The sequence below is a fragment of the Halichoeres trimaculatus genome, unplaced genomic scaffold (genome assembly GCF_033239565.1).
Source record: "Halichoeres trimaculatus isolate MK-OKI-2021-1 unplaced genomic scaffold, fHalTri1.1 fHalTri1_scaffold_20, whole genome shotgun sequence".
NCBI lineage: Eukaryota > Metazoa > Chordata > Actinopteri > Labriformes > Labridae > Halichoeres > Halichoeres trimaculatus.
In genome coordinates, this window is record NW_027437198.1 from 10,269,470 (window position 1) to 10,290,618 (window position 21,149).

The following is a 21,149-nucleotide window of genomic DNA, read 5'->3' on the forward strand; positions in this document are numbered from 1 at the left end:
TTTCTCATCTCTACCTTGCTCAGAATGCTGCCACCAAATTTTTAACCAACACATCCAGACTTCTATCCCATAACGAGCCATCATGAACAGCATAAGCAGGGAGTGCAGCAGCAAAAATGAAAACACAGACAGAGCAGAGCAATCGACATGAATACAATGACAGAAGGAGGTGGGGTGAGGGTGGGTTGCAAAATGCAAGCAGAGGAAGCAGAAAGGAGGCTGGGCTAGAGCTGTTTAATTAGCCCGCTCTGAAGGCAGTTTTCCAATAGGAGGCGGACACAGGAGTCAGCCGAGCCATCAGTTGATCTGCACCGATGATGACAGCTAAGCTGTTAGAGCTTGACCTCGTGGCATGCCTGAACCAATGCTACGCTTAATATATATATTTATATATTGCCATTTATGTCATGCTGTTCAAAACAAACTCCCCTGAATCACTGGCATTTCTAGGTCCTGCAGAAGAGTTAATTTGTTCTGCTGTAACATTGTTTTTTTTTTGTTGTTTTTTTTTCTCTTTATGTAGTTGATTCAGAGCAATTTGGTGAACTCTGTTGTCTTTAAATGTGTGGCTAAAGTTTAATTAAATGGATTGGAATATGAAACCCAAAATACTGCAGTTGCCCCCAGGTGGTGGCTTGCTGCAGTACAGGTCACATGAGTCTCCTTTAGCTTGGCTTACACTTGATGTGTCCGCAAGGTCCATGCATCTCTGAGCGAAGAAATGACATCATTTTTAGCAGCCATGCCCTCTCACACTGTCCTTTTAAAGCAGAAAATTTACAATTCGCTCAACCCCAAAAGTTTTTGGGACGTCTTAGTGTCTGTCGAACAAAATACTTTACTTAACTACTATATGATTCATCACACAGAGTATTTATGCAGAAAGCATTACCCAGCCTACATGACAAATACAAAACGATAACATGAACTTGGGATGCATGCAAATATATAAAATAATAATGTATTACTGATAATAGAGTATTGATTTTGTTTACTCAGAAGAGCATATTTTCCAGACAGGGTTTGATGAAAAAAAAATTCGCCCTTGGATAAATGTAGTCGATGTTGTAAGGAGTTTCTTTGACTGATTATTATTTTCCCTTCCTCATCACATGAAGTCAGATTTATTAATTTTTCCTGTGACTGCTGTGGTGTGAATGTGTGAATGTGTGACTGTTAGGGGCATCTCGGGTCACTTGACACTTATTTAAGGGACTGAGAGTTTCTGTCAGCAGTTATCTGCTGTGAGGTTGTGGTAAACACGCTCACAAAGCAGAGTCTTACGCTGCTGTTTGAGAGAAGGAGGAACTAAAGTCATATCAACATGATAGACAGAAATGAAAAAAGTCTGTTTTTCAGAGAAAAAAACTAAACTAACTCAGTATGAAGCCTCATTTTTCTGTCCTCTCAATTATCTAATATATCAATATTTATTTATGATATTTTTTTCAAAGTTGTGCCTCATTTCTTAGATTTCTTTCTTATCTCTTGTGTAAATATCTTCAAAGCCTCTTGACAGAGAGGATTTAATGATGTTGAGGAAAGAAGATTTTTACTTCCTGTTCTCATGATCATACTGATGGAACTGTACGGGTTGGTGAGTGAATTAAAGCACCCACACTTGCTCACACACACACACACACTAACTCAGTATTAGTAGTAGTAATAAAGGTCCACATGTTCACATGAGAGAAATGAGATTTTCAAACTTTCCAAAGGATGCTGAGAGTGTCTTTAATCCTCCCACATGCTCACACACTGTGGTGGATCCAGCATGTTGGTCCCGCAGCACCTCAGCTCTCATGCCCTCTGTGAAGACATGAAAGCTCTCATTTGAAACCTTAAGTGTAAAGGTGACTAAACCTGTGGAGAGGAGTTTAAAAAGTAAGAGTAGACTCAAGTTAAAAGGAGAGTCTTTTAAGAGTTATTCATTTTAATTATTTTTGGGATTTCAGAGACATGTTTCTGGGGTGGTTTCTCCCTTATGTGTTCCCCGTTTTAACATCCTCACCAGCTCTTCAAATCAAATCAAATCTCTTTGAGTCATGTCTTCAGCTGATGGGTGTGAGAAAGAGAAAAGGAGGACGTTTGCTGCGACGTAGGCACAAGACACACTCCACATCCAGCTGCACAGAGGTAAGGTCAATTTCAACTGGCATCTCACCGTTACAGAAAGAAAATTACATTAATTCATACTTTTTATTTAGAGGTTTTCACTTTATATATTTGTTTTACACTTTCTTTTGTGGGAAGTTTAATTTGCTTAATTTGCAATTTGAAGTTCACAAATTTAGAGTACTGAAGATCATTGTTGTTTCAGTGACTCTTTAAAATCTTCTCAAAGATTTATGAGCAAAAATCTGCTAGAAAAAAAGGATTTTTTTTGGCCATTACGCTGCTTCCCCAGATTTCTTTTCTGCTTTCTACTTTCTGATATCACACTAAAAATTATGCTGCAGATAGATCTGTAAATAAAGTTTTCACATGATGGGTTTTGGCTCTTTGTTTTTGATGTCTAAATAGAGACCAAGCAGTTCAAATGGAAGCACCAAATGTGCACCACACTTTAAGTTTAGATGATTCCTGACAACACCACAGCGAGGTTATCCTCAGTGAAACTTCAGCGCAGGTGTCGTGCTGCATTTGTCAAGGAAACCTCAAGCTTTGGCATCTTAACTGAATATGTAGCAGCAGGTGTCGGTGTGTGAGGCACTGTGGAAACACTGACTTCTTACACTCCTGCAGGAGTTTTGCTCTGCAGTCGCCAGTCGCTCCGCCATGCCTCGCTCGTTCCTCGTCAAGAGCAAGAGGGCTCATCTTCTCAGGTCGTCCTTCTCCAGACGGTACTCCCAAAGTGTCAGCAACCAACCTGTGCAGCATGCAGCCAGACAAGACAGGAGGTTCAGTGAACACGCAGCGCAGCCTGTGTCGCCGATGTTGGGGAGTAAAGGCGCGCTGGCTGAGGCCTGCTCACCGTGGGATGGAGGGTCAGTCCAGCCTCACAGGGGCCCGTCAGAGGATCCGTGGCCTGCAGGTAAACGAAACCGTGATGAATTAGACTATCTGACAAGGGATTTTTTTTTTAATGAAAATTATTATTTAAAGTAATCTTCAGCAGATTATTCTCATCCATGATCATGCTTTTTCAGAGGCTGAGCTGAGAGGAGCTCCTCCCCTGGCCTCACCTTGGTCAGTGGACAGACACCAGGCCTCTGACAGAGAGCGAGAGCTGGAGAGATTAGTACTCATGTTGCTCAAACACACATCACACACCGACCTCAAACCCCACGTCAGCGAGTGTCAGCTCTGTGAGAAGGTAGGAAACGTGTGGACGCTGCAAGCTGAAGTGTTTCATGTGTTAATGTGTCCTCACCAGCTGATAGAGCTCTGGACCCCTGATGTTCGGACAGCGGGAACTGTACCTTTAAAGTCCAATTGTGATTGGAAGGAGAGCGCAGCGGTTGCCCAACAACATGTTATGATACGACTGAGGCTGTCCTCTGATTGGTTCGGTGTCAAGCCAATCGTAGAAGCGCGGCGACAACCTGACGGCACCATTGATGCTCGTCTGATGCTTTCCGCTGATTGGTCAGCAGTTGAGTTGATCCACAGGGGTAATGATAAAGGCCCGACGGTGGCCCAGACACTTCATAAACTACCTACCAATTCAGAGTCAACGGAGGCGGCAGACTTCGGAGGACCCGGTCTTCATATCCTGTGTAGGCCGCAAAGGCCAAACTGAAGTTGAGACGGTCTGGTCAACGGAGCACTTCCTGGTTGTCACTCTCGACGTCACGCAGCGCCGCCCTCACCTGTCAGGCTAAATTTTCGAGTGTGCGCGGCGCGTGAAACGGACCGTGCGATGGGGACGTAGATGCGAAAATGACGTCATTGGTCCGCACGAAGCCGCGCGAGCACGCATAAATCCGCCTTTACATTACTTTTCAAAAATGTAAAGCAAAACGTAAAAATTAAAACAGAATGCCCATTTTCTTTATTTATTTTTTAATATTTTACTTTAGAATTATTATTTTCTTTTTGATAGATTATTAATAGTAGGGGGTTACATAAAAAAGAAGAGTTTAAAATGCAAGCTGTTATAGCCTAGATCTAATTGCTTTTGTAGAGTGGTGAATTGGTTGAGTGTATTTGAATTCCCTCTATGAAAAATAAATTAAAAAATCATGAACACAGATTTGATTTTTCATTTCAGGGGAATTGTGCTTATGAACATAGAATTTGAGAAGATTTATAAAGAACTTTTTTTTTTCTTTTTCGCAGTAGGCTATATTACTTGCAAAAAAGCCCAAACAACACGTTTTCCCATAGGAAAACAAAATCGTAAATGTTTTTTGAAATACAATGACACAGTTGTTACCAGAAATCCTTTACACCTGTAGAAAACCGTTTCTGGGGTTTGGCCAAGTCCATCATCCTCAGCGTTCACGTGCAATCAATCTTGGAATATGTGAGGCTAAGAATGATTCAAAACTCTGTTAAAAAACAGACTGGTAACATCACAGAGCCCGAGTCCAATTATTACACAGCTTTTTAATGCCATGAAGCTTTTTTTCTGATTGGTTGGTCTTCCTCAGTCTCTTTCAGAGTTACTTACGTCAGGAGGCGGTGAACAGGCTCATTTCCACAACATCCTCACTGCCCCGTTAATGGGATCACCCGGCACCACAGATCTGACCCGTTTCCCTTTTGGGTTCAGAATGCTGGGCAGCTACACCAGAGCGAAGGTACAACATGCTGTGAAAATGCTTCAGTTAAGAATAAATCCTGAAAATGTTTCAGTTTCTCCTCATGTCATCTGTGTGTGTGTGTGTCTTTGTTTATCAGGATCGTAGCTTTGACTGCAAAGTGTGTGGAAAAGTGTTCAAAAGGTCGTCCACGCTGTCCACACACCTCCTCATCCACTCTGACACCCGACCTTACCCCTGCCAATACTGTGGGAAAAGATTCCACCAGAAGTCCGACATGAAGAAACACACCTTCATACACACAGGTGAGTGAACACAGCAGGAGATAAGACATTGTTTTGTACCAGCCTGTAAACATATTTAATCCTGCTGTTTGAACTTTTATTATACGGTCTAATGACACTGACTGACTTTTGGACCCAGCCTCTAGTGGCTACCAAAGGAAGTGCAGTTTTGGGCTTTGTTTTTATTCGTTTCTTTCTCTTCAGGTGAGAAACCACATGTTTGTAAGGTGTGTGGTAAAGGATTCAGCCAGAGCTCCAACCTCATAACCCACAGCCGCAAACACAGCAGCTACCGTCCGTTCAGCTGCGCCCGCTGCCAGCTCAGCTTCCAGCGCAGGGTCGAACTGCAGCACCACCAAGAGACGCAGTGTGGTTATGGAGACATTTTCTCACAAAACTGAGGCCCCCATGCAGGGATGGCAAAACTTCTTCAAAATTATATCTGTGAATACATTTCAAGCATTTATATATCAATAAATAAAACATGATTATTGCTTCATGCTGGTTTGGTTTTTGGTTTTTGGGTTTGTTTTGCATCTCTACTTTTCCTGGAGTCACATTGCTACATTCTTTTGCAAACTTTTTTTTGATTTCTCCTCAAGGATGCAACAGGTCAAAGTGTTTGGATGGGAAAATCATCAATTCTATGTAATTTAAGAGAATTATATTCTTAGAGAGTTAAAACAAGACTCCTGAAATCACCACATCAAATTACTTTCCAAAATCAAATGCTGAAGAAATAAATCTAATTCTCTTTAATGTTGTTGTTACTGCCATTAAATCATACTGACAGTATTTAATTCTTACAGGTTATTAACTCTTAAAATATATAAAAATATCACAATGAAGAACTTTCTCTGATGAGATTGGTTTATTTCAAAGGTCTAACTCCTAACTGTGCATTTGTTTGGACATGCAGGAACCTCTCTCTCATCAAGTTAGGGAGGTCATGGGGCCCTAATTAAAAAAAAAAAAAAAAAAACATGTTAAAGTGTCATCTGAGGAGCCAAAACACTCTGATCTGATTTTGAGACAAAACATAAAGATTAAAAAAAAAAAAAAAAAATCCACTTCCGATTAAAATTTCTTTAATGACCCCTCATCTAAGCCACAACCAATAAAAAAATATATATTAACAAATACATTGAGGATATTTTGAAAAGGAATAATAAAAAAAAGCTCAATGACCAATGGTTAACAAAATACAGAATATTCAGGGAAAAACACAAAACACATAATACTTGCGTGTACTGTTCTGCAGAACATCGCAACCAGGCTCAACGTCCCTCTCTGTGATGACGTTTCTGATCCACCTGAGCCCGTTGAAGAACCAGACCAGCCGCTGGTCTTCTCTCAGAGAGAGGGACTGAGTCGATGTGTGGTAACGAATGCAACTGTTAGGAATTATTTTTGACAGGTTTATCTTTGATGATTGTTTCTTAGCAGTTAATATAGATTGTTTTGATTTCATTCTTATGTTACTGTACTGAAAGTCTTCATTGGAAGCCTGGGTCTACTTTATCTACTCTGTCACTGTAACGGTTAAACAAGTCCAGTGCAAAATATAAATAAAGTATAAACACTTAATGTTACTAACTGATATTATTTGACCAATTTTAAAGTTTTACAATATTTTTTTCCTGAAATCTTCCTTGAAATCCTACTCCCTGTTGGGATCAGGAAAACCCCATTTTTGATCAAAGTTATCCAAACCCCACTGAAAAGTTTTGAACAACACAAACTGAAGGTTTGATCCAGATTAGAACTTGAATGGATGGATTAAATGATGTGATCTGAGTTTATAATCCGTCTTTTCCTTTTGAACAACCCATTTTCAAAATTTGATCCAATCAGATTACCTTTGAACAAATGGCCCCATATTTTGGTGACATTAAACCAAAGCAGGTTTTATAAAAGGCCAAGAAACCACAGACCAACACTGACATCAACCCCAACAGAAAACAAACCTCAATAACCACAATGTGAAAGCAATTTAACAGACATTAACCAGCTTTAATATATTTTGTAATATGATGACAGCTCCTCTTCCACATGCTTTATCAGACTCCATCATAAAATCTGTCACCCTGCTCGTCTAAAACAGAGGGTGAGGATCAGTGCTGTGAGCTCTGCTGCCCTCCAGCTGCCAAACCTTTTACCACCTCACCCAACAAAGCCAGAGTGTTTCGAAAGAATACTGACACACAAAACTTCACATTTTATTTGGTTACATGTCAACACGGCGCTCAGGTTGTTCAACACATGTCTGATTTGACGAGAAATGAATTCACATCCAGAAAATGACGGTTTGACAGCCAGCTGATTCACAGTTACAGCACAGACAGTAAAATGTTCCTGCACATCAAAGAGACACCTCCTCCGTCACCTTTGACCTCCTCTTCCAGCCTCGGGGCGGTGATGTGGTTTCAGTCTGAGTCACTGACCAGGTTTAGACCTGGTCTCATCCTGATTAACGCTCGTCGTGCCAGTTTCAGAATGAGTGCAGCAGAGTGTATCACAGTATCAGACAAACAACGATCGGCGAAGGATGAGCGTCTGTGTTCACAAGGTTTCAGTCCTCACATAGCTGCTGCATGCGCTGCTCGCAAAGAGAGCTGCACAAGCATGGCTCTGTACACACACACACACACACACACACACACACACACACACACACACACACACACACACACACACACACCTTTGTACCAGTTCTCCTCTCTCAGATTTGCAGGGAGGAAATCCTGAGAGAGATAACAGAGTGAAACTGTTAATACCCATCCAACGTATCAGAGCTGAAATCTGCAGCTGCTGCTGAACGCTGACACATTTTCTGTTTGAGCTTCAAACCACTACAGTTTGATTGAATTAGCTCTAAGATTTTTTTCATTTCATTTCAATTTTCTATTCTGTTCTGTTGTACATTTTTTATGACAGGAAGTTTTTTTTTGGCTGTATCTGGGACTGAATTTAGAATGAGGCCTCCTTCAGGGTCAAAGAAAGACCTTTACTTCACTCCAGGTCCTGCATGCCTTTCAAACCCACCTGCTCAGTCTACATTTTCACACATTAATGGTTGCTAGGCGCCACCCTGTTGGCTATGGCTGCTTTTGGCAGCAGCTCTCTCTTCTTTGTCCGTTTCTTGTAATTTTTCGTCTCTTTCCCGTAATCTTTGTATTAGGAGTGGATCATTACTTTGTATGGCTCATTTGTTGGTCATGGACACCAAACTTTTTTGTGTCTTCAGTGATAATTTTACTACTTTTTCTCCTGTGTTTTTCTGGAGATCCTTCTTGTAACCATGGCTGCATTGTTTACATGTGAACGTAGCATGTCAATGCTAACTGGTGTAAGGCCTGATGTTTCCCACAAGGTGAGGAGAAGGAGGTGAGGATGACGTGCTGGTTCTCAGGTGTGAGCTAAGAAGTTATGACATGGACCTGTCCTTCCACCCATCGTTATTGGGAACATAAGATCTATCTCCATTAAGATGGATGAGCTAGCTGTGCTAACCCAGGAAAAGAGGGAATACCAGAGGGCACAGTAGCATCATGCTATTCACAGACATGGCTAACGGAGCTAACACCTTAACGCCACATTGGAAGGGCTTCATCTGCTGTGAGCAGACAGGATCCAGGAGACAGAGACTGAACAGACTGCTGAAGAAGCTCAGTCCTGGACCCTGTGGAGGTGGAGGCTGGCTGAACTGGACAATGATGGACAAACTGTCATCATCTATTTTCTTATGGACCTTTTTGAACTTTCTATACACTTTCTTACTTTTGTTTTTCTTGATTGCTGCTGTGACTTCAATTTTGTTGTACTTGTTACAATGACAATAAAGTTCTATTCTACTCTATTTTATTTTATTCTATTCTATTAACTGGAGAGCTGGATCCAGATCTTACCTCTACACAGAGCTTGAGGACTGATCAGACGGTGAAGGCTGACTCCAGATGTTTTGACCTTCGTGAGTTTGATCCGTGAAGTGGTCGCCTCTTCCGAGGGATGTTGGCCGAGCCCCTTTTGAAATATTGTCCACTTAACATTTCTCCTGAAATAATGTTTATGCTTAAAAATAAAGTGTTTTTACAACAGAGAGAAGCAGATCTATATACCTGTCTTTATATAGATACACCACAAACCCCCCATCAGGGTGACGCCCAGCAGAAAGGCGATGAAGACGATGCCGATCAACGGTCCAAACGGCACCACAGGAGCTGGACACAAAGTGTGAAACACAAAAGGATCAGTCGTTTACAATGACCCTGAACAGCTAGTAGAGAAAAACACTCACTGCTCTTCTCCAGGTCTGGGAGCACCAGAGGAGACACACTCAGGCGTTTGGTTCTTTGGCCAGTAGGGGGCCTCAACATTTTGGGTGCCAGGGAACTGATGGGCTGGGTGACCACCATGGGCCTGGAGAGGTTTCTGATCTCACACTGGGAGTGGATAAAGAGAGTTTGATGAGTTATTGAGCAGCAGACTGTTGGAGACTGTTTAGTCACGTTTCCTTACAGATATGAAGATTATTCCCTACTGTTCTACAGTTTCATTTAGCAGACGCTTTTGTCCAAAACAAGGTCCAACACAAGCAAGAATTAAGACAGAAGGAAAACCTAGTTAGGGTGACAACAGAGCTACAAGTTATTCAGCTGCAGGGGCTGCCATTAAGTGCAGGATTTTTTTTTAAATAATGTGGAATAATCTAGCCAACAAACCACAATTAATTGGTGCAACAGCACTTCAACCTTCAATAACATTGAGTAATTAGTGCTGAAAATTCACCAAGAGCTGAGTCTGAGACCGTCTGACTCATTCTACTCTGAGGACAAAGAGGAGAAGGGTCAGATTAAGGGCCTAAAGCCGCGTTTCCACCAAGCAGACCGGTTCGGTTCATCTCGGTATGACGCGCATTTTGTGGCGTTTCCACTAACCTATCCCGTGACAGACTACCAAATAACTGAGACGAGCCGTCCCTCTTTTTGGGACCCTTTCGTATGAGTGCCAGACTGAACCGATCCACTCTCTGAAGGTGGAGCTACAACACTGCAGACTGTTGATTGGTCAAAAGAATCGTCACTTACACCGACAGCGGCTGCATTTCTCCTGGCATCACACAGACTTCTCTGAAACAAAGCTTGATTGCACTTTGTATCAAAGAGCCACATGCCAATCACAGAGAGGACGAGATGCTGCATGTCTTCCATCTGTGCTCTTTGTTTACTTTGTTACGTTTTTCTTCTTCGTTGGATTTATTAGCGGGGTAAACTGTGTTGCGCTGCTATGGCGTCACACTATTGTTTCACAGCTGTGGCTTTCGGCATCAGGCTTACACCCTGCCTACCACGAGACGGCACAGTTTGCTGTGGAAACACAAACAAGATCAGGCTCATCTATACCAAACCGTGCCAAACCGTTCTGAACCAAAGCGGACTGCTTGGTGGAAACGCAGCTTAAGTGTTCCCTGAACAGATGAGTCTTCAGACATCTCTTCAAGTAGGGAGGGGACTCTGTGGATTGTATAGAGTTAGGTAATTCATTCCACCATTTGGGAACAACAGAGGAGAAGAGTCTGGCTAGAGATTCAGAGCCATGCTGGGCTGGGAACACCAGGCGTCTTTCACTAACAGAGTGTAGTGGGCCAGAAGGAGTGTAGACCTGGATGAGGGACCCCAGGTAGGAAGGAGCTTTTCTTGTCAGTGTTTTGTAAGCCAGAAGAGGAGCTTTGATTTTGTTCTAAGCTGCTACTGTCAGCTAATGTTAGGTTGATTGTTTCAGTACCTGATGCTCTGCTGATCTGGACACAAGTGGAGGGATAGAAAGCCCGCTCTCACATCCATTCTCTTCTGTTTCCTTTAAGGGTTTTCCTCTTACAGAGCCAGAGAGACACAGGCGGAGGCTGCAGTGGAGGAACTGCATGGAGTCATTGAAAACAGGACGTAAGATGAAACTGAACCTCAGAGGCTGCACCTCCTCCTCAGACGCCATCCTCCTGCTTCTTTCCTCTGTTCCTGTAGAGACAGCTCTGTCTCTGTGATACACTCTGCTTTTTCGCAGGGACTCTGCCTCTTCTGATCCCCTCTCCAGCTCATCATCACCTTCACCCTCCTCTTCCTCTTCATATCTTTTCTTTGCAGCAAGCCTGAGTGATGCGTCTGAGGAACAGCCGTCCCTGATGACGGTCCAGAAACGGGATTTTTTGGGGTCAGATAGCGGAGAGACCACACAGGACTTCACCTCCACAGCGTTCATGAAGGGTCCTCGGGCTGAGATCTGTGGTGCAGAAACACAGTATCTGTGAGGGTCTGATGGATCCAGGGGCACAGAGAGTAAACAAACACAAACCTCCACGTAGACACGAGTGTCTGCAGTGATGACACACGGGCCGACTCGTCCCTGCTCATAGCCCTCAGTGACGAAAAGCCTCAGAACAAGAGCAGGCCCAGATCTGTATCTGCTTGGTCCCAGATCAGGCCCTGGACTCTTGGGTGACCAGGGAACCAGCCCCACATGAGGAGGAATCACAACATCTGTTTCACTTTCAGCAGGACCAGGCAGAGGGGCAGGGACTGGGGCAAGACAGCTGAACTGTGAGGAGGAATGAGAGATTACAGAACGATAAAACCACAGATCACGGTGATTTATTCCAAAGATCAGGAAAACAAACACCAACAGATGTCTCACTTGAATGCCAAGTGGACTTCTGGTCTTCTTTTCTGTCTCATTGATTGACAGGATGGTCTGAGGAGGCTTCTCTCGCCATAACAGCACCTGGCCAGAAAGAGGAAGAAGAGGAAACAGGTTCTGTATGTCATTATTATTATTATTATTATTATTATTATTATTATTATTATTATTATATCTATTATTATTATTATTATTATTATTATTATTATTATTATTATTATTATTATTATTATTATTATTATTATTATTATTATTATTATTATTTTGGCAAAGTAAAAGAAGGTATTTGGAGCATTGTAAAATAAAAGCTAATTTGAAGGAGTCCCCTGACCAGTGAGCAACTAAAATCTGATGACACAAAGAGTAAACATGATCCCACACCAGATGTTTGACATCTTTAGCTGCCATCACATCAAAATTTGCCTTCATTTCTCTACAGTTTTAGTTAGCAGACACATTTTTCCAAAGTGACCAACAACACAAACAAATATTTAGACTGAAGAAAAAACCTAAATAAGTGCGATGAAGCACTTTAAATTTCATTTAAGAATCACGTTTTTCAGTTTCAGCATGTGATTTTTCATTGTTTCCAGTGAAAATAAAGAATTGAAATGATGCAAAAAATCAAAGCGTCTTCACTATTATCTTTTTTGAGCTGGAGACGTCTGATCATCTTTTACGCTTTGCATCAAATAATGACACCTTTTCCTGGGGCATCATTTGCAATTAGGGTTGCAAAATTCCAGGATGTTTTTGGGGGGGAGAATTTATAATATAATATAATATAATATAATATAATATAATATAATATAATATAATATAATATAATATAATATAATATAATATAATATAATATAATATAATATAATATAATATAATATAGTATAATATAATATAATATAATATGATATAATATAATATAATATAATATAACATAATATAATATAATATAATATAATATAATATAATATAATATAATATAATATAATATAATTTAATTTAATATGATATAATATAATATAATATAATATAATATAATATAATATAATATAATAAAATATAATATATAATAAATGCAACCCCTGGTGTAAGAGTATGTGACAATGTTGAAGTGCTAAAATCTGCTGTTTCTCCAGTGTCCACTTGAGGCTGGCTCCAGAAGTACCAGATGTCACATGCACACCAAACAAAAAAAAAGCCATTTTCACGGCAGAAGTGCTTCATTTATATATATATATATATATATATATATATATATATATATATATATATATATACATATATATATACATACATATATATCCTTTTTTTATAATAGAGTATATATTTTTTTATTTTAACATATTTATTCTTCAATATATAACTAGCCAATGCTGTGTTTATGTCCAGCATATAGAATCGCCTACTCTTCCACTCCCTCACAGCCACAAGGATGCACTTAGGTCCCTAAACATGGTACCTTTTGATTTCACATGAATCGGTACCCGCTATTTTTGACATTTGGTCGGTACCTATAAAATTACCTAATTCGGTACCCATCCCTATTTGTCATAAGCAAACATACAGGCAAAACTGCCTGATACAACATTTATAAATGACACTAATCAGTTTTTAGAAGTGTACAACTTGAGTGATTTCTTTCACACAAAAACAAAAACCATGAAAGGTGTAAAATAAAAGAGAATCAGTTATTTACAACCACCTAGAAGTATTCCTTATATCCTTTTAGCCCCCCTGCAAAAAGATCCCCTTCAAAAAATGCAAAATATTTCATTTAGCTCCTCTTCAGGCCATGCGTTCTACTTATCAAGTACACATCATCTTCAGCAGCTACTGTCTCGCTGTGACTGATGGTCATCTTCAGTGTCGCAAAAAACATGAACTGTGAAAAATATACATGTTTTAATTTATTTATTTTATTAATTAACCTGATTACACAAATGTTTAAACATTAAAGGCTTCCCTACATGACCTCTCTGCCTAATCTCTAAAATCTCTCTCCATCTTTCCTCTCCTCAGTTTCCTGAAAAAACATTTTTTCTCTCTTAATTCGTTTCCATGCAGCCTCCTGTTTTCCAGCTCCAGCCCTGTTCTGGTCATGATGACCCAGGTCATGGACCTCTCTGGGTGCAGCTACTCTTTTGCCACAATGTCCATTATGCACCTTGTGTTTATGTTTCAACCAGCGTGCTATGATTTCCCTGAGTGCTGTAAAAGCTTTGCTGGGCCTGTTGGTAAACGATGATGATAAAAACCCTGAACACTTGATCTGGATCATCTCAAAGATGCACATTGAGAATGATGTCAGATAGAGTTTGGTGGGACAAACAGGGATGTAACTCACTGTGTTTTTGTACTGCACTCCTCTGGGCTGTCCCATAATCAGACCTTCAGTCCCGCAGGAAATGACTGGGAACACCAACAGGAAATGGCTCCCATTAGACTGAGCCTGGCACGTCGAGTCTCGGAGAGTTACAGCCGCCACGGGGACAGACAAGCTCTGAGAGAGAAGTGATCGAGCAGAATTTAAACAGATTCATGAAAAAAGTAAAAGATGAGACTGTGTTAAGATCACTTATGAATTCCAATACTACTAGTGGCTGCTGGGTAATACGGCCTCTGGCTTTGTGTCATTTTAGAAATACTGAGGTCTGAAAACCTGCAGGATTTGTTTGTCCACAGTCACATCCAGGCGTCCGTCCTCACACTGCACTGTGAAACTCTCTGGGCCTCCACCGTTTAACCACTGCCTGAGTCTACGCTCCTTCGCCCAGGGAAGCCTCACAACCAGAGGATTTGCTCCTGCAACCTCATCTGAAGAAAGAACAAAAGGAAACGCAGACTCATGGAGACTTAAAAACCTTGACACAAGTGATCTGGTGGGAATGTTTTGGACACAGAAGACCATGAAGGAAATAAAAGGATGGATGAAACCAAACCCACTCACACAGCGATGGAAACAAGAGACACACAGCAGTCCTGACCTGTCCCACCCCCGGCCAGCTGGATCACGAAGCGGTTGGCCAGGTCAGCCTCAGTGTATGATGTCACCTTGGTGAAACTGTTCTCTGTGGCCCACAGGAGAAGATCAGGTTCGCTGGACAGGTCAGGGATCAGAGTGCGGGATACGATCAGGTCAGGCTTTGGGGGGTACGGTGGAGAGATGCTGTTGGAGGACTGTGGGGAAGAAAGAAGGACACAAAGTCAGATGATCTGGATCGTACTTTTGCATCTATCAGAAATTATGGTGACCTTGTCTTGTATTGTTTTGCAAAGCAATCTGACCATTTACAGTGGAGTTATATACACATATGGTCAAAACGGCCCTATCTCACGGTGATAAAGAATCCTTTCAGAAAGTTCTGGATCCAGATGGTGATGCAGATCATCTCCAAAATTTAAACAATTCTTCCTTAGCCCATTTTGAACATTTCCTGAAGATTTCATCAAGATCCATTCGTTACTTTTTGAGTTATGTTGTTCACAGACAAACAAAGACAGAAAGAGAAACTCTCCCAAAATCATAACTTCCTTGGGGAGGGAAACAAAGAGAGGTGGACTCCTTACGTAAACAGAGACACGACCTTGGACTCCATGTGACACAATGGCCCAGTTAACCGGCACAGAGCTGCTGAGAATCAACACAACCTTCTGCATCTTTGATTTGACCACCGGGGGCAGTAGAGAGACGACCACCTCCACCTGAAGGGAGCTGAGAGAAAGAAAGACTGCTCTTTGATTGGCTCTACAGCTAATAGCCCCCGTGAGACTTTCTGAGGCTCTCACCCGCAGAGTCTTGAACCAGCTGAGTAAAGCTTGATGACGTGGACTTCAGTACGGATCCCGCCTGCTGGAGCATCAGAGCAGCCCTGCATTTCCTGTCGCTGCAGATCAGAGATCATGTAGTTTTGAGAGAGGAACATGGACTGCAGCCGGCACACGGGAGGCAGGGTGTGATCTGAAACAGTTCACATCACGGTGATTGATGTGAGGAAAATTAGTGGTGTGCACAAGGGGAGGGGCAGTCAAGCCCACTCCTGGCCTAATTAGCTGTCATGGAAGCCAAAACTTTCTAAATGGCCTTCTTAGGAGCCATCATGCTGAAGCGCCTTCCTGGGAGCCAAATGCACACAAAGGCCCCGTTTACACAAAAATCTTTCATCTGAAAACGCTTAAACGCAGTGAAAAAAATCTTTGTTTACACGGAAATGCCGAGGGACTGAAATCACTGTAGTGAGCATGCCAGGCCTGCAGGTGGTGCTATAACTGTCTTGTCCAGAAGCAGCTTTTGGGAGATCTCTACCGAAGTAGAGTTGGGCCAATCATCTGGTGTATTTGGGAATACTTAGTGCAAAAGTGGAGCAACATATGCACATTTTGTTGAAAGACAGTCAGCAGATTCAGCAGATTGAGAAACACAAGCACAACACATAGTTCGTGATGATCATAACAACAGGTGTTGGCAGCGTTTCAGAAAAATCCCACTCTGGAGGCTGTTTTCAAAAGTTTGCATTTAAGGTCGGCTGAAACGCTGTTTTTGTGTAAACACAAGGCTGAAACACAACAAAACCTTTGCATTTCACCCTAAAACCGTTGTTGTGTAAACAGCCCCTAACATGTCCTCATGGGAGCCAAATGCACGCTAGAGTGGCCTCCTGAGAGCAAAACCTGTGCTAATTGGCCCTCCTCTGAGCCAAAATCCACGCTTTTTGGTGAGAATAGGAATTGAAAACCGGTTCCTGATGAGAAATGATAAGTAGTGTTTCAATCAATTGACATTGTTGGCCTTTCTGCTTAACAATTCCCTTATTGATTCTTTACACTATGCCGGAGCTGCTGGACTTCACGTCAGCTAGTCTGCCGCAACCATCTTAGCTTAGCAGTTATATAACAGCTTCTTCAAAAAAACTCTGATTCAAGATTTTCAGCTGGAGATTCCTATTCAACACATTCAACGTGGTATAAATCTCGTTATCAATCAAAAACGATACAAAAAATAGCGCTAACTTGATGTTAAGGTATATGGGAAATTGCATTGATATGCTAGCCGTTAGCATACATGGGTATAACTTTGGCTTTAGAATAGAATTTTAACTTTAATCACAGAAACACATCACAATTACTCTTTGTAAACTATACTGAAAACTCCAAATGTCAAATAAAAGAAAATATACATGCAGGCTTTTTGCTGGCTTGGGCAAGGTTCCAAACAACTCAAAGTAATGCTATATAAAACCACTTTGAGACACTAGATGGCCTACTTAAGTCAATGAAATATAACAATAACAGTACATCAGTGTCATGTGACATGTGATTTTTAGTTATTTTTATTCATTTACATCCAGAAATATCCTGATCCAGTGACCAATTTCATGGTTATTCACTTATAAACTCATTAAATATTATTGACTCAGAAAACCTGTGAAGCTAATTTTTGTAGAGAAAATTTACAGGATGAATTGATAAATGAATTGATAAAGAACTAGATCTATAAGGGCAATGGTATCAATAAAATCTTATCCATACCCAGCCTTACTTTTTGGCCCTCTTTAGATATGCTAAGCGCCTTCTTGGGAGCCAAAACTTTTCAGCCCTGCCCTTTAAAAGTCTTTATATAAGAAGTGGCTCTAAGCAGCTTCAACACAGTCTCTCTTTCTTGTTAATCTGTGTCTCAGGACGCTGTGATGAGGTCTCAGAGGGCTCACCTTCTCCAAGTCTGACGTAGACTCTGTTTCCATGAGTGGAGTGTGTCAAAGAGGACAGATTCCCATGATGCTTTAGGGCCCAGCGGTGCAGAGCCCGTGGACGAAAAGGTAGAGAATGCACGATTTGGACATGCAGATGGAGGGAGCGGGACTGTACGCTGGAGTTTGAAGACACCTGGTGGAGGAGAAGACAGAGGAGGGAAGATCATCATGGCTTCAAAACTTGATGGGAGACACACAGACTGACCTGCACCAGCACGGGGAGGTTTGGAGGGAGTCTCTCTGGCTCCAGGAACCAAGAGACCGGGAGCTTGGAGCTGAGCAGGAGGTGAAGGGCTCTGAGAGGGGAGGGGGTCAGAGACAGGGGCTTCAACAGCACAGTCACCTGGAGACCACCGGGAAATCGAAGATGATAGAGATCAGAAATGGCTGAAATACCAAAACACATTCATAATGTTTTAGGTTTTACGGCTCACAAAAAAATATACAACTTTATTCTTTCATTCTCTACCACTGATCCTGATTTAAAGAGGTTAGAAGTGAACTTTCCAGACATTATGTGAAGGATAAACGCTCACCATTTGACACCATCCCTGAAACGCGTTCATTTTTTGTAAATCTTTCCTCCTTTCAGACTCCAATCAATTTGCTTCAAAATGTGTGAGCTGCTTTACAGATTTGGTGTCTTCACATCATATCAGGAAAGCTTGGGCCAGGGAAAAATTCACGCTGCAGATTGATCCAGTATAAGGTGATGCATAGACTGCATTTTTCTAAGACAAAACTTCATCACATTGTTCCTTTGGTGTCCTCTAAATATGCTGTTTGTGCGAAGATTTTCTGGCTCATCTTTTCTGGTTTTGTCCTGTACTTTTTAACTTTTGGACTTCCATTTTTGATTGCTTCTCCAAAGCATATTCCAGAGACGTTCAACCCAACTACAGCCCGTCCATCTTTGGGTGCTCTGCAGAGACTTTCAGACTGTCACATGATTTACAGATTACATTGCTTTTAGGAATGGTGGTTGCTAAAAAACTCATTCTTCTCACTTGGAAATCCACCTCACCACCCTGCCTCTTGCATTGGCTTAAAGACAATGCTTTATGTTAATCAAGTGTAAAAATTGCCTCTGTACAAACCCGACACGGAGAATAAATTTGAGAGAGTTTGGAGACCTTTCTTGGCATACTGCAGGGTTCGAATTATGGGTGAGAAAGCGTTACCTGACACATTCAGGGGGGGCTTTCAAAATTTTCAGATTTGTAATGTGCCTGTTTCTGAACTGAGATGGAATTGAGTTTTAATGAGCCTCACTTGATATCGGAGCTTGTTTCAATACCACGGATAACACTGCTTGTTGTGTGTGAGCAGAGGCTGCGTTTGCACTGGTGAATTAACTTACTTCATACCTTTGTGGGGCATTTGACCAGCTGTTTAAGTCTTACCTGCTGCTTTATTTCTATTAAACTTCAATGAGGTGCAATTTAGAGATTTGGGAGCCAGGAAAGCTGACACTGCCACATTGATCTGGACAGTTGACATGATATGGTTCAATAAGTTGCAGAGCGATGTCCTGTGGTATTTTGACATCTTTTGGATTGCTGCCATGGTGCCTATATGAAATTTTCAAGACAGTATTAGGCAATTGCTGTAGTTACAGTGAATTTTTTCTCTCTGTTAACCTGTTATTGGCAACATATGGGTAATGAAATATGCACGTACTACATACGAGTTAAAAAGTCATGGTGCACATGGTAAAAAATAGGGCTCCCCCAAAGGCCACTGTGTAATTCAAACCCTGGCATATTGTGACATCAGCTGGCTTTCATGAGATGTTTTTGGTGATCCCAATGTTGTATCTCTTCTATCATATCCTCATTTCGCTCAACTCATTACTGAGCAGTTACTCTTGTGTTAAAGACTTTAAAACTCTGTGTATATAACTATGAGCTGAATAGAATAGAATTGAAAGAATAGAAAAGAATAGAAAAGAACTACCTTATTAATCCCAAACTGGGAAATTGTTGTGTTGACAGCAGCAATTGACAGAGTCAGTAGAAAGATACAAAAATAGAAAGAATGAAATAAAATAAAATACATTAAAATAAAATAAAATAAAAAGAAAATATATACATAAGCACTCTAAATAAAATAAAAGAAAATAGAATAAAATAAAATAAAATAAAAAATATACATAAGCACTCTAAATAAAATAGAATAAAATTTAAATATATACATAAGCACTTAAAATAAAATCAAATATATAACTGTAAGCTTGTTCATTAAAAAAACGTTTTTTTCCTTTGTGTGTATCCTGTTTATTTGTACTTGTGTTTATTTGTGTAATTAATCAAAATATGTTCTTTGTATTCTTTTAGCAGCATGTTAAGTTTTGTAAACTGAAAAATCTGTGAATAAAATATATTAAGAAAGAAAAAGTAAACTTTTCCTGTTCTTCAGTCAGTATTTTGAGAATATCATTAAAACCTTTTACCAGCGAGGTCACTTCTCCTCCTCTTGTGTATTTTTGGAGGCTTGGCCAACGATTAATCATTCATCCATTTCCTGTTTCCTCCAAATTACTTCCAATTTCTTCACAAAATATCCAATTTCCAGCGTGTGACGCACATGTTTTAACACATCCTGAGTTTTTTTTTCCTACCTTGTTGTCAGGGCTGCTGCTCGCCCGACCCACCGCGATCACATGAGTCTCCTTATTTCCTTGCTCCCTGGCAGCACAACCCGGACCGGCCTCAAACCTCTCCAGCAGACCCTGAACAGGGTGTCGGGCCTCTGCTTGACCCTCCATAGAGCAGTGCAGACTGCCGCTTTGAGCTGAAGAAGAACAGGAGATGCTTTCATGATATACTCCTCTGTGTCAGATAACATGGGACTGGAAACTCTCCCAGAAAAAAACTCTGTGGAGAAAAGTTTTACCAAACAGTGTTAAAGTTGTTTTAATTCTTGTTTCACCACAGAGTCTGATGAACTTCTCACCTGTTGCTGTCCTCCAGAGCAGGAGGCAGAGAACAGTCAATGCAGCACCTGACGGTGAACGCATCACGAAGGTTTCTCTGAAAGACTGATGTGATGACTCTTCTTAAAACATCCTGGAAACAGAAACATGATTCTCTACTCAATCAAATCTACCCACAAAGGGTGAAAAACACTTTTACTGTGAAATTTTTAATAAAAAAAATAGTGTTTTAAATCTCTGGAATCCAAAGTTCCTCTCAGGATGAAGAAAATATTTACAGAGTGAACACGCAGAGAAGAGAGACTCACCTGCAGCGCAGCGCGGACTCACAGACCTCTGCTGGTCCAGCTGTTGCTTCAGATCCCACTGAGAGAACACACGCCTCCTCATTTACTAAACACACACACACACACACACACACGCACATACACACACACACACACACACACTCACACACACACACACAAGCCCACGAGCCACACAAAAACTCCAAACTATCAGCCACGTGCCCCTCCTTCTGTCCTCATCAGAGGTGAGGAGAAGTGAGCAGAAGAAGTTAATTTTACGCAGAGAGGTAGGGAGAAAAAGAGCAGTGAGGAGGGGGGAGGCCGGGGGGGAGCACAGTGAGGACAGGAGGGGAGTCAGGAGGGGAGGGACTGAGGGATGGTGTGACAGAGTGGAGAGAGACATGGTGAGCGGAGGAATAAAAGAGTCTGAAAGGGTCTCCGAGCAGGAAGGAGGTGTTCAGGCGCAGAAGGAGGAGAAGAGGAGGAGAGAGGGGAGGAGA

General features: G+C 41.4%; 2 protein-coding genes across 3 annotated transcripts; one reads left to right on the forward strand and one right to left on the reverse strand.

Moving 5' to 3' along the window:
- The first annotated feature begins 2,759 nt into the window (after window positions 1-2,759).
- On the forward strand, window positions 2,760-5,391 carry LOC141809019 (uncharacterized). The gene is made up of 5 exons (XM_074695815.1): window positions 2,760-3,034; window positions 3,165-3,316; window positions 4,596-4,745; window positions 4,846-5,011; window positions 5,195-5,391. Exons 1-5 carry the CDS (start codon window positions 2,779-2,781, stop codon window positions 5,389-5,391), a joined length of 921 nt encoding a protein of 306 aa, XP_074551916.1. The 5' UTR covers window positions 2,760-2,778.
- Window positions 5,392-7,103: 1,712 nt separating this feature from the next.
- Window positions 7,104-20,731, reverse strand: engl (endoglin, like). Of its 2 annotated transcripts, none has more exons than XM_074696576.1 (17): window positions 20,671-20,731; window positions 20,383-20,495; window positions 20,048-20,220; window positions 17,633-17,770; window positions 17,386-17,560; window positions 15,467-15,638; window positions 15,248-15,392; window positions 14,665-14,857; window positions 14,340-14,494; window positions 14,025-14,180; window positions 11,678-11,764; window positions 11,339-11,581; window positions 10,775-11,266; window positions 9,288-9,432; window positions 9,109-9,210; window positions 8,899-9,013; window positions 7,104-7,734 (listed from the first exon to the last, which is right to left on the reverse strand). In XM_074696576.1, exons 2-16 carry the CDS (start codon window positions 20,444-20,446, stop codon window positions 8,901-8,903), a joined length of 2,553 nt encoding a protein of 850 aa, XP_074552677.1. In that variant the 5' UTR covers window positions 20,447-20,495; window positions 20,671-20,731; the 3' UTR covers window positions 7,104-7,734; window positions 8,899-8,900. The 2 variants fall into 2 exon arrangements, with proteins under 2 accessions (XP_074552677.1, XP_074552676.1); XM_074696575.1 differs by having other exon boundaries at window positions 9,288-9,438.
- Between the last annotated feature and the right edge of the window lie 418 nt (window positions 20,732-21,149).